Here is a 14,464-nt window from a genome sequence, read left to right as displayed (position 1 = left end):
TTATTTGCATTTGCTGTTGATGTGAAGTGAGTTACCACCGGAGTACGTTCAGCTGTTTTTTTAAAAAACTGGATGTTTAGTACATTTTTACATTGTGTTAGTTAACTAAGTAATGTTACTTTAAGGTAAATATGTCAGTCTGTTGTTGCTTGTTGGGTTTGAGTTTGCCATGGTATGCTTTCAGCATATTTGCAGTAAATTTGAGGTTATTCTGGAGAATAATCTGGACAGTATTTGCCATTATTTTGGATTGTTGCAATAATAATAATAAACATACATTTGCATAAAGTAAGCATATTTGTCCACTACGACGTTGATAAGAGTATTAAAAACAAGGAAAATGTCCCTTTAAGGTACATTTAGAACAGACGAAAATTAATTTGAGATTAACTGCATGGACCATCATATAATTAAATTAAAAAAATAATAATAAAAAAATAAAAATAAAAATAAAAATAAATATTTTAATGGAATGACAGTCCTAACAAAAAACCCAAAGTTTTCTTCACAAATTAAATATAACATAGGCTGAGAAATTGATATGCAAATGATCATTTTGTGGGTGAAGTATTCCTTTAGGGTAAAAACTTGGTTAAATACTTACATTATATTACATTACATCGCATTACAATTTATTCGCACATTCGCACTTCTATTCAGCAGATGCCTTTGTCCAAGTTGACTTACAATAATAATTTCACAAAGATCTGAAGTGTAGATTTTATTTTTCTCACCTTCTTTGGCCTTTTTGTGCTCTAACCTCTCCTTCTGTAGAGACTTCTCTAACCGGGAGCGATGCTCGTACACCACTGAACATATAAAGCAGAGGTGGAGGGAGACGGAGGGGATAGACGAGGGGAGGGAGGTGGAGAGAAATAACACAGAGGATTAGTGAGCAGCAGTTTGAACTCTGTTTGCAGCAGGTGGAAGGCAAACTAAACAAAAACAGAGGTGTAACACAAACATGTACACTGCACAAAACATTTACACACACAAATGCTTACACATTCATTTTTAGAGAGGAATAGGATGTGCATGTTATGGTTAATATGAGAGCCAGGTGTGATGTTTATTCAGTCAGACTGTGATATCCAGACATGACAGCTCCTGTATCCGCAGACAGCTGTGGTATTCCTCACGAGGCCGGTGGTCAAAAGGTATTTACAAATACTACGAGTTTGGTTCAGGCTGCTTCTGCGCCTGGTGGGTGGCGTCTGACACCAGCAGTAGTACAATCACGAAGAAGTATATGTGATTACAGGAGACTTTCTGAGAGTTGACTGAGATCCCACTTCAGCTCTTACACTCACTTGTAATCTCTCCAGCTGTCCTCTAAACTCACACACCCTGTCACACACATTCTTTGTTTTCCCGCCATTTTTCACCTTCACAAGATTCAAGATTCAATCCAGTGAAATGGAAATAATCCCTGCAGGGAATTAGGGTCATTGTAGCAGCAGAGCACAGACTGGAGATAATACAGTGTAATGCAGTGTTGTGAAGCTGATACAACAGATAGTTACACACACAAACAATGCAACAAATGAACAGCTAATGGCGGGTTTTCATCCTGCAGGTCTGTTTTATTCACCTGCTCTATTCATCCTCGCTTGTGTTCTTTCACATGAAGCCTCACTGATTGGCGATCTAGAAAACTCCGGTGAGCCTAAACTATCTATAAAATCAGATCATCAAGGCTCAGTGTGCCTGTGTGCGCGTCTGTACATGTTCTGGCAGAAGGGAGGTTGGAGCAAATAACAACCACCAAATTAAACAAAAGAGGAAGGAAGAGGAAGAGTAGGGGAGATGGATGGAGTCATACAGGAAGAAAAAATATTTTTATAAAACAGCATTTAAACTGCAAACATGCTCATATACTGCAATGTGATGCTTTAAAAAGTGACTATGTATATGTATGTCAATTGTTTTTGTCCATGACTGTTTACGCGCATGCTAATTTCCCATTATTATTCGGAATATGACTGAATATTCCGAATTTCATAAGTGCCATGTAAAAAGCAAATTCAGTCTGGATATCCTGAATTACGCCTTTTACCAGATTTACCATTTTCTGATTAAGACATGTGGGATCAGGTTTTAGGAGCATTCTTTGGGCATGTGTGCAGCGCATTCGGAATATGTGTCTCACTTGGGGTTTTACAGACGTTTGCAACACACGGTGTCTTGACTGTATGTGGTTGGCTCTGTGCAGCCTCATGAATACGTTGTATACAACCCAACTAACCAACAGTTTACAAGGCTGGTGTAGAGAAGCATCCTCAAAAGAAATGCCCAAATTTCTGACTGGAAGGAGAAAAACAGCTTTTAAACACTATGAAAGACTTTGATATTAATAGGCTTTTGCATATGTGCAAAATTGTGACAACTGCTTCATAAATGGAAAGCAAAGGAAGGCTGTGTTTGCACAGTCCAACATGTCTGCATCTGGTGGAAAACTTTTTTAAGTAAGTAAGTAAGGAAAGGTAAGTAAAATTTATTTACAATCATGCTTTCCACTGACATAGGTCATAAAGTGCTTGACAAGGGCAATGTACAACTAGAAGAAATCATAAAGACAAAGTGACTACGTGAGCCATGTAGCAAGAGTACAACTAGCAAAACTATTTGCACACACACAAAAAAAAAGAATTCACACTACACAACAACAATATACAAGAATACAGATGAAGTAGTTCAGCTACATAACAGGGAGCCTGACCTTGTAATGCTCTGTAAGAAAGACTGAGGATTTTGAAATGGATCCTATACTCAACAGGGAGTCAACGGAGGGATTTTAGTGTAGGGGTACTATGACAGTGTCTCTTTGATCTAGTTAGTCGTCTGGCAGCAGCATGTAGTGTAAATGCAAAGTTGTTACAGAATACAAAAGACTCTCTGTTCATTTATTTATCCACACTTTCATCACTGGCCTTATTCGACAATCAGGCAATTAATAATAAACTAGTCCATACCCATTATGTACAGCATACCATACCATGATTTAGTCATACCAAAAATTAGAAAAAAAAAACAACAACATTGGTCCACAGGGGGAGCCACAGCGATCGGTCGCATTTTAGCCATTTTTAAGCATTTTTCTGTTGTTATAGCGCCACCCAGTTGCCAATTAGAGTTAAATTTCTCCAGTCACCTTGAGGCGTCCTGTTCTACATATCTACCAAGTTTAGTAAAAATCCGTATGGTGGTTAGGCCTAGATAAGAAATTAGCTCTCTAGCGCCCCCATTTTGTTTGATGGGGTCAATAATGGAGGGGTCCCCTCAGATTATGTGTGGTCATATGCCTACAAAGTTGCGTGGTGATGGGTGAAACCCTTGAGATGTTATACACCTTTATGTGATGAGCCACGCCCTCTGCAATATTCATTGCCTTATAGAAGCTCAGTTTTAGTAAGTTTTCCAACTTTTGCCAAAAGGGAACTTTAGATATTGGTCCGTAGATTATGTTCACCCAGTTTCATGCAGATCGGTCAAAATTCCTAGGAAGAGACTGATTTTAAGTGTTTTTCAAAAAATTCAAAATGGCAGAAAATCTATATAACCGGAAGTTATGGGTTCTTGAGGCAAATTTGTTCCTCATGAGGAGAGGCATCTCTGTGCAAAGTTTCATGTCTCTACGACGTACAGAGCATGAGATATGCCCATTCAAAGTTTGCAATTTCAATCAGCTGCTATAGCGCCCCCCTTTGGCCAACTGATGTAATATTGCTTCATTCACATCCTCCCATGACCCTCTACCACTGTGCCAAATTTCACATGGATTGACCAAGTCAGTGAGGAGAAAAACGTGGAACAGAGACATAGACAGAGTTTTCGTCATTATAAAGTAAGATGTATTTAGTAGATGACATTTTCTTACTTTAATGGCTTACTGAACTTGATTTCCAAGTGTACTAGTGTGATTTTATTGTTTTGGATCTGCAAACACTTTCTAGTGATAAAAGAAATATTTGTGAGTCATCTTCAAATTTAAACAAAAATTAGTCAGCCATTATGAACAGTACTCTCACATTCACTAAGCAAAGGGGAGATTTCACAACCACATGGTTTTGAGTTAAGTGTCACTGAACTCTTGTTTTGGGGGGTTTGTTAATGTGACTCATTGTGAAACTTTGTGTTGATAAGTACCAAGTGACAGTAGTAGCAGCTCCCATCAACACTTTGGTTATAAACGCTCTGTGCAGTCCATTTGTTCAGTAATGTAGCCTATTATTTTACTACTCCCATATGAAAATATGGTCCAACTCTAAATCACAGTTTAAATACAATCTATTCTGGCACTAATCCCTTGTCGTGGTCTGGGGCCAGCCTCTGACTCACCCAGCTTAACAAAAAATCTCTTCTTCCAGTTTCTTACACGTTCTCTCTGACTCTCCTGCTTCAGGTTGGGGGGCTGGGTGTTTGTTCTAACTGATGATGTGGCTGTTCTTCCTCCTGAGTGCCAACGCAACAGATTTCAGGATAAAGTTTTAGATAGACGATCTCGTAATCAAGATGACAAAACGGAGAAGGGCAAAGACAGAGAAGCAAATGTGGGCAGAGAGAATTAGTGTAAAGAAAAATGGACATTGAACCGGAGGAAAGCTCACACAGATGACTCAGGCACGAATAGGGTCAATAAACACACAAACCAGGAGAGACTGAAGGGAAACACACACACATACACACACACACACACACATACAGTAAGAGTGAGGTGTATTAAGGTACCTCAACTTACAAAGGACAAACATTAAATTCCAACTAACCCAAATAGCTTTTCTCATCTAGAGACTCATCTAATGAGTGCTACTGCTTATTAGCTTTTTCACTGACTAAACTGAAGGTATCAGGTCCAACATTTCCACGTCCTGCCCCAATAGTTCCTTTTGTCAGCCATCTCACCACAGTTTCTAATGATACTCTAAAAAACAATGTGCTTCATTTTAAACCCTCCTTTAGTCCAGCTGATGTAATGCCCTCGAAATTTTTATTACAACTTTGGAATGTGGTTGCTTAATATAGTGAATACCTTGTACCTTTCTACCAGCTGTGTCCCTGACTATTTAAAGACTGCTTGTGTCCAGTCTCTTCTCAAATAACCTGGCCTTGATCTCCCCATCTACAGACCTGTTTCCAAACATGCGTTTTTAGCTTTCTATCTTACAAAAGACAGTTTCATTACAGCGTTGGGAAAGCCCTGTCATGCAGTAAGGCTTTTGGAAAAATCAAAGCAAAGAAACCGCCTTTCGAGTTACAAACGACCTTTTAATGACGGCAGATGTCGGCGAGCGCTCCATTATCATTTTGTGAGACTTAAGTGCAGCCTTGAGACTTGACACAGTGGGTCATGACAGTTTGATAAACAGATTTCAGCAGTGGGTTGGTTCCAGTAGGGTTTATGAGTGTATTTGTCTGATGGTTATGTCTTTCAAATGATAACAGCATTTCCTCGTTAGGTCCAAGAGTTCAATTCTAGGACTGATCTTATTTTACCTGTATGTACTCCTCTTGAGTCACGTCTTACACAGACAAGCACAGTTTAGTCAAGCTAGGGGTGAAGCTTGATTACACCAGTTAATCAGACTACTGTCCCTGTCCCAGTATACAAGCATGGGAGGAGAATTGATTTATTGATGGAAGTATGTCCAACTCTGCTACAATAGGTGGCGATATGCCTGCTTACAGCTTGTTAGTATTGGACCTTCTTCCGGTTGACCTATTACGTCACAAACCATTCGACAAACAAGTTAGCTATGGTTAGCTAGCAGCAAACTGGTACTCTGATGGACAACTTTACAGTTCTGTACATTTCATCTGACCAGAAATGCACAGCTCTGGATATAGATTTCACCATGTTGTGACCTGCTTCTTCTATCGTTACGCATTTAATGATTTCAACTTCTGGGTCAAAGCTCGTGGCAGAAAGTGTTGTTGCTGGCTCACTGTTTTTCCTCTTTGTGGCTGGTGGCCTTCTGGGTGACCTGTGAGGGTGTGAAGTGTGTGCTTCAGTGTGTGTATGTGGAGGGAAGCAGCTCTCTCAGGGTGTCATGGTGAAGGCGCATGCAGCAAGTAGTGACATCACTCAGCAGAGTTAAGTGTCTAGATAAGCTCAGGGCTGCTGATCAACCTCATGGGAAGGCCACGGTTGTTGTTGTGTGGTGAAGGCTGCAATAAAGGCACTGTTGGTGAACGGCACCTGAACGCCTTGACTGCTAGAAACTAGTTACCAGCTAATACCAGGCAAAGCTAATTTAATGTTAATAAGCCAGGTGTTCCCAACTACAGTTCAGAGCTGGCTATCACTGAGAGAGGTAATACTGTGGAGCATGTGCCGAACGCTTCGGCCAGTTTGAGTCTGAATGACTGTATATAAGCAGGAGTAATTCGACTCCCAATCGCATTATCTGGGTGTGTCTGCACTTTTATTCCTGTATCTTTTTTTATTGATTCTTTTGTATGGAGCACTTGGTAACACTGGTGCTATACAGATAAACTTTATTTTTACTGTTACAACTGTATAAACATTGGAAAATACTGAAGTTTAAATCTGTGCCCATCACCTCTTAGACACTGTGATCAGTGAGCCATCAGTGGACGCTGCCAAGACCTCGTCAGTGTTGACAATACAAAGTTTTATAGGATTATGTGTAATGCTCATAACTCCACATCATAAGACTGTTTCAGAGGTAACGTGACCTTCAGATTTAATACCGGGGGAAAAAAAAGGCTTAAATCCAACAAACTTTAAATAAGCTCCTTTCCAAGTTATTTCTTATAATACGAACTGACTGCATGCATTTTTTCAAACGTCTCTGAGCTTGATCATATGTACGATACATGAGATTGGGGTGGTTTTATTTGACTTGCTGGAGGCTCTGTACCCTCTGAGCAGTGAGAAGTGCCAAAGATGAGGCCATGTTGCTCTTAGCTCAGCTCCGTTTAGGCCACTCCTCACACACACCCTCTCTCTAGGGGACAGTATGGACAAGCAGGGCAGCAGCTACAGAGAGGCTACAGTCTAAAAACGGATGTTATTTAAATGTGCTTTTGAATTATTAAAATCCACTACCAGTGCCAAGAGGGAAAGTCGTAATTTACATAGCCTATTTCATACAGAAAGTCAATGTGCCTCACATAAACAAGTGCTTATAAAACATAACAGGATGAGGTAAAGAGAGAAGAACAAGAACAACATCTTCCTGTTCCGGTCTGGGAGGCAGACACCGGCAGACACATTTAAGACTAAACTTAAGACTTTCCTTTTTGATAAAGCTTATAGTTAGGGCTGGCTCAGGCTTGTCTTGGACCAGCCCCTAGTTAGGCTGACATAGGCCTAGTCTGCTAGGGAACCTCCTATAATACACCAAGCCCCTTCTCTTCTCTCTCTCCTTAGTTTCTGAAAAGTTGGTTCTTCTTCGCTTGCTAACATTCACGTCCTGTTACTGCATCTCGCTTACTCGTCTCGCAAATCTGGACCCTGTGGCTGGACCAGCCAGGGAACCACTGCTCTAGCAGACATGCAAGCCAAGACTTCCTCTTCTGTTAATAAACTAATATGCATGCCAATACATTTTTTAAAAGCTAATATAAAGCTAAATCATCGTCGCACAACAGCCAACGACTTCCGAGACTGTATTTCAGCCTCTCCCTACAGACTGTTTACCTACCGTTCAAATGTAATTGGTTAATACCACTCAGACTACAAAGGGAAAGCGGAATCTTGTCCCATCACCTTCAGATTCTGCATAGATATACAGATATGTTTATATATATAAAAATGATTGCAATATGACAACATCACAAACTACAACCTAAAACCTACCAGTCATTACTGAATGTTCCCACTGTAAAATGAGTGATGTTGTTCAGACTACTATTCCTAAAACAACATTTCCTCAAGCTTCTTCACCAGCCCTTATCTCATTCAAACCTCAATGACCATGAGAACTAACATTTATTGTTTGAGGGTTTCCCCTCAGTCTAGTGAAGCATTTCCCTCGAGGTGTGGTTGAAGTGCATCGGCAGAGCAAGAACAGAGAGCTCTCTATGGTGGTGACCTTTACTGGCCTACTGGTGGAGATGGGGAGACGACTGGACTGGTTAGATTTGGCGGAGCTGGTGTGCACTGTGAATACTATCAATCACACGGGGAAATGGGCTCCAAGATTCCATTTGAGGAGTGTTTCTGTGAGTGTTCACACTTCTTCCCTTGTCTACACTCACACACACACAAGAGACCAGTGCAATTTAAAAGGCAGTGAGATTGATTACAGATCTTATCTTATTCCCATACTGCACATGGTTCATGTATGTTGTGGAAGAACACCTTACAGAATGCCTACTGCCCTCAGCGGGTAATCTGACTCACACAATCCTCTATACATCCGGGTCAAGCCCCGCACTGGGCAACACCACTAGCTGATCCAGGATGTATTTCAGGCCATGGAAGCAAAATATGTATTCACAACTGCAGATCTTTTTTTATTTTTAACTCTCTCTTGTATGAGCAGGCAGAGGAAACTTGCGCAAAGCTGGCAAAAAAAAATATACTGTGGCTTTCAAACTTCCTCCTCTCATGGAAATTCTTGCAGCTTTATTTCTATTTCCTTCTCATAACCATGACCCACACAGGTACCACAGAGAGGAGGATTAGGCCCACGTGTGCTTACAGTCAGAATTGTGCCTTTATTCACACAACTCAATAATACGTCTTTCACTTGTGGCCCTAGTCCCTTTCAACCCCGTAAACCCATAAAACTACACAGAAATTGGTTATTTTTAAAATGTTTGACACAAAAGATACTCAGAAGACAAAAGCTAGGTGCTGTGAGTTTCCACAGGCTGGACAGGTGAGAACCTGACAAGAAACTCTCTTATTCATCAAGCAAATAATGGACTTCAAGATGAGAGTCGAAGGGCAGAGAGATTTGGACATTTGAGACCCCTGACCCAAAAATCTTGCAAAAAAATCCTAGACACAAAGTCTAAGGAACTTTTTGGAGACGGCACCATCTCCGTTGTCATGTAAACTTGCAATATGTCGATGCTTCTCCAGCAAGGTGTAGATTTACTGTAGCAACTCCACCTCATTGTCCGTCCAGACAAATGTTTGTGCGGTTGCCATTTTGTTTGTTTATACATCACTGCTATGTAGAACGAAGCACATGTGCACAGGCGTGTGTTGTTTCCTTGTTTTCATGTAAACAAGGCCTAAACATTTTAACATTCACATATGCCGCTGGTTGTATTCCGGATGTACAAAGCGTACCTGAACGTCTCATTATTGTTAAAAAATACAGGCAAAACCACACAAAAGGATGGGGTTTGGTAAATCCAAGGAGAAAGCACATATCTAATGCAAAGACCATTAGCATTTATTTTCTCTCATGGATAAAAACAAAGCATTTCAACTGTTGAGACAAGAGCGCTCATTACAATGAACAGCAGGCGACAAGAGTGTTGGTGATGTAAAAATATTACAACACTCACTTAGAGACGGCTGCAATTATTCCATTTGATTAATGTTTGCAAATGACAAACAATGATGTGTGTGTGTGTGTGTGTGTGTGTGTGTGTGTGTGTGCGGGGTGGGGGGTTGAATGGGTGTTAAATCACAGGGACACATTTGTCAGAGTGCATGCAAAACCACAAAGTGCCAGTTGATCCTTTTAAATGACTGACAACTGCCAGCCTGTGGTTGTAGTGGGCGACAGTGAATCAATGTGGCCAGCTCGCAGGCCCCGAGCTATGGCCCACCTCTAAATATAGGACACAAAAAACAGCGATCAACCGTCAGCCATGGAGATCAAGTGGCCCGGGCCTTGCGATTGACTGAATGATCCATCGCTTCACAATGAAAGTCAGGGTGTGGTGCACAAATTGAGAGATACAAATGGAGTTAAGCAATACCCACTTCATTCAGAGTGTCACATTATACTGTTAGGCTCTCTGTTTCTGGATGCATCGGCTTTGCTGCGGCTTTTTGAAAAAATGAAACAGGATCCATTTGTGTTACGTCGACCTGAAACTGACTTAAGGAGGCTGATGACCTCGGGGAAAACTGATTCAATTGAGGTGGGGTTTTTACACCGCTTTACTTGAGGTACTTTGTTTTTCATCTTGTTAAAAGTGGGGCAGCTGTCCGCCCCCACCCAACTATCTTTGTCTTGGAAATGAACACAATAAAAAGTATGAATGCAGAGGAAGTAAAAATATTTCTTATATAAGGCTGCACACTTGGAAGCCATAACCACTCAACAACAACAACAACATGATATTAGTCACCGGGTGCTTCACATGACAACAAACACGGGCTTCTGTGCAACATACATATACTTTTACAAACACGACAGGAACGAGCTTAAGCACGACTTGATGTTAGGTCTGCTGAACCAGGCTGTAGACGACGATAAAAGAGATAACTGCTGTTTAGGTGGATCAAAGGCTGCATTAAATTAACAGGTCCACAGTCTGGGCTCAAACCCTGACACACTATTCGACTCCCTAATGTGGGCACAAACCTTGTCCTGAAAACATGGAGCCATGTAGGAGCCGGCTCTCCACCCAGCTGGTAATTTTAAACTCATGGCATAATGGCATGACACAAAACCTCACATCCTGTCAGCACAGCAGAGTGTGTTCATACGGAGGGAGTAAATATGTGAGGTTACTGCAGGGCAAGACGGTTTAATCTATGTAGGGGGGGGGGCACACAAGAAGCTTGTGAGGTTTTTAATAGAAACATTCTGTTGGTAATATAGGGAGACATAGGGTGGGAGTGTGTGTCGCTATTTTAAAACCATGGCAGTAAAGCAAACATGATAGTCCAAATATGAATGATGCAGTTTTAGTGATGTTTCATAACTAATTGAATAAACTGGTGACTCTGTGTCAACAGAGCTTTAGAACGCAGGCATCTTATCACATTTTGAAATGCAGCCAGGGATACTGTGAAAGAAAAATCCCTGATCCAAACAAACTGGTACTGAATTTTCTATCAAAATTTGCAACACAGGGCTGGAATGATTTTCCGATTCATTGATAAATAGACTGACAGAAAACTGATCTTCAAGTAGTTTGATTTTTCATTAATTTCAGTCATTTTTTTGGGCAAAATTACTAAATATTTAAAGTTGCAGTTGCTCAGTTGTGAGGATTTCTTTTCTTAGTCTTCTGTTAAAGTTGATCATTTTGGGATTTTTGACAAAACAAGCTTCTTGAAGACATCGACCTTGGATTTAGGAAATCGTAGCAAGCATTTTTCACCATTTTCTAACATTTAAAATGATACTATTACTAATTTTCTACGAAAATAATCACCAGTTGTAGCTCTAAGTTGGACCTGCTATCACTCTCCATCTTTCACATGGTTTTTATTCAACTAAATCTTAGTTGTCAGTGTTTTATGCTGCAATGATAGGTTTGTTTACATCAGTAATTTATGTTAACATGGGACAAAAACATTTGCAAAACATGCAAAATTATTATATCTCAAGTGGATAAATGAATGCAGCATAGTATCGCAATATTTTTGTGTAACAATATCGAATCACAACTATCGATGTTTTTATTACATAGACTATTATTCTGACAAATACAAATTAAACTTTAGCCTACAATCAATTGCTTTTCAGTTAACTAGATACATTTTGCTGCAAAAAAAATGGCTGAAGTGAGATGAACAGACTGAAAACTTGATCATATTAGATAAAACATATGTTGACAAAGTTTTCCTTTGAGGACATAATTTACAATTTTAAAAGGTCGTAAATCGCAGTATATCTTATTGTAATACTCAGTGTATCGCAACATATTTACAGTCCCACTAATACTAATGTATCCCCAGAGTTGATATGGTAGGACCTATGCTGTTGACAGGGAGGCTAGAGGACATTACAATATGGCCACATCAAAACCAAAAGTGATGCAAAAAAATACTGTCAACACACAATATCAGGATGCTGCAGCTGTGTACCCAGCTGCCTCACACCTCAAATGGTTTCAAAAACAAAGCCAACACTGTAAGTAACATTTTTACACCTTTGCTTGAAATCAAGGTGAGTGTGCCGTCTTTTCCTCCTGTGTTCCTCCAGCTGTGGCTGACAGAAGCAGATGTTCCAGCTGACCTTGTGACTTAAAGGTATCTGTACACTGTTGAGGTGAGCCTGGGGACACAGTGACTACAACCAGATGTATCTTTTTGTGTGTGAGCTGTGCATGTGAGTGTCTCTCACCTCCAGTCAGCAGTAAACCTCACTTGTGTGGGGTCTAATTTCAGTCTTACAGTGGGTCTGTGCAGAAGCCGAGCCCGCCCAGCCAAATGAACCCTCTGTTGAACTTTACAGCTCAATCTGCTCAGACCTTAACCTGGTTTATCACGGGATTAGGCCACGTAAGGTCAAAGGTCAAAGACAGGCTCTTACTAAATCTCTGCTTGCCTCTAGTCTAGAGTGTAGTTACACTCCAGTTGGATCAGACGGCAGTCAGTATGGCATTTGACACACAAACACAAACAAGCGCTTGGCATTGCGTGCTACAACATCCACCCACTGTTTATTTTGGGCAATATGACACCAGAAAATGTAACGTTTTTAGGTGTTTACTGGATGCCGAACTGAACTATGGGTTGTAATGAATCATAATACACCATAATAAATCCTCAAGTTTGGTTTAAGTGGTGCAAGCATTTCACAACAAACACGAAAACAATAAAATTGGCAGTTTTGTTAATGGAGTCTGGCTACACCCAGAAGAGACGGAGTTCTCACGCTCACTTCTGTCACCTGTAGGGTGAAGTCAGGTAATTTGGGACGTCATATAAAATGTGACAAATATGGTTTTGCATTTTAGGCTCTTTTAACATTAGCAGCCAGTCACCAAACATGCGTTGCAGTGTTAAATGTCCTTTATATGACAATAATTTATTGGTGTAAGACGTGTTTGGGTGTTTACTACATGCCGAACTGAAATGTGGATGGTAATGAATCGAGGTTTGGTTTAAGAGGTGTGAGCATTTCAGAGATAATTCGAAAAGTTTAAAATTGCAGTTTTGTTAATGGAGTCTGGCTACACCCAGAAGACACCGAGTTCTCACGCTCACCTCGGTCACCTGAACAAACTTAAATCACATCCCCGTCACTGTGTTTACCTTGTAGCTGTGCCGAGAGGGACTCCTGATGTTGCTGATACTTGAGTGCCATCGCCTCCGTCCTCTTGAGCTGCTTGTGCATCTCATAGGATATCATCCCCCCGTACATCACCCCGCAGACCACGGTGACCAGCAGGAGACACTGGAAAATCCTCCGCTGCCTCCGGGAGCACACCCCGCTTCCCATGGTGGACCCGCACCCCTCCCCGCTGTCTGCGCGAGCAAACCCCGTCTCTGCTGCTGGAAACTTCCGACTCAACTTTTCACCTCCTGCTTTAAGCTGAAGCTGACCCCGGTCCCCTCACTCCCCGAGCATTTCCACGCACAAGTACGAGTTAAGTGCAGCTATTTCCAGATGTAGACATTATTTTAGCACGGCCACATCCACTCGCGACTCTCCCCTGCGACTTCAAAGTAGCCGCTCAGATTTTCTCTTGACTTCCCGTCAAACTCCTGCTCTCTGCTCAAACGCTGCACAAACCGAGGCTGACCACTCCAGATCTGCGTCCTCGTCTCCCCCTCGCAGACTTTAGCTCCTCCGACGCCACTCAAAGAAGCTTATAATGGCAAAGTAAGAACCTCAAGTTCCCGTCGAGGCCTCCATAGCACCTATAACTTTAGTTACGTGTCAGCCCAGCAGCTGCCTGCCATCCGAGTACAACTCTGGAGGAAGTCCCTCCTCCGAAAAATCATAAATTTCCCTATTCCCGCCCTCACAGGAAAAGATTTGATCAATTGGTCGCCAGAGATTTCGATCAAAAAGCAGCAGGGCATGAGAGGGTGGAGGCTTGTTTCCCCAACACAGACCTGTGATACTGTGCAAATAATGAATTGATCAGTATTAAAATACAGTATGACTTTGAGTCACACTGCAGTGATTTCAAGCCCTGAGATCACCTCACTAATTTAGTTCAGTTTTTGCTGTAACTCCAGTGAAGTCCCCGACATCTCCTGCACACACTCTGAGGATAAGGGAAATTCTTAATTTTGTTAAACTGGAAACAATCAGGTGCATAATAAAGAGCTCCCTGAGGAAATTTTGCATGATGTGGGATCCCTTTTTTGAGTATGTACCAGAGCATATTCCTGAATTATTGATCATCTATTATTAATACATGCATTTCCACATATTTTTACATTTCAATTTCATTAGTTTTGTTCTTTGTCTTGTTCTGGTTAATGATTAGGTTTGTAGTTTAGTTTATTTATTTGCACATACATGTATGGAAAATACAGGAAAAACAGAAATTAAATGTAAAAAAAAAAAAAAAAAGTGTGCAGGAGAGGGTTGTAGCCAAAATGTCTTATAAAGATACC

The 14,464-nt window shown here is 41.0% G+C and overlaps 1 protein-coding gene across 2 annotated transcripts in view; it reads right to left on the bottom strand.

The window, feature by feature from the left end:
* The window catches only part of golim4a (golgi integral membrane protein 4a), a 30,689-nt gene extending 16,870 nt beyond the window's left edge, over positions 1–13,819 (bottom strand). The window contains exons 1-2 of one of the 2 annotated variants that reach the window (XM_049576199.1): positions 13,148–13,819; positions 735–809 (exon numbers count right to left, since the gene is read on the bottom strand). In XM_049576199.1, the coding sequence (XP_049432156.1) occupies positions 735–809; positions 13,148–13,334 (262 nt within the window). In that variant the 5' untranslated portion in view covers positions 13,335–13,819. The remainder of the gene's footprint in view (positions 1–734; positions 810–13,147) is intronic. The other variant, XM_049576200.1, reaches the window with a different exon arrangement.
* Between the last annotated feature and the right edge of the window lie 645 nt (positions 13,820–14,464).

This window comes from Epinephelus fuscoguttatus, linkage group LG5, assembly GCF_011397635.1.
Source record: "Epinephelus fuscoguttatus linkage group LG5, E.fuscoguttatus.final_Chr_v1".
NCBI classification, from domain to species: Eukaryota; Metazoa; Chordata; class Actinopteri; order Perciformes; family Serranidae; genus Epinephelus; species Epinephelus fuscoguttatus.
The sequence above is the reverse complement of the archived record's forward strand: the minus strand, read 5'-3'. Positions and strand labels throughout refer to the sequence as shown.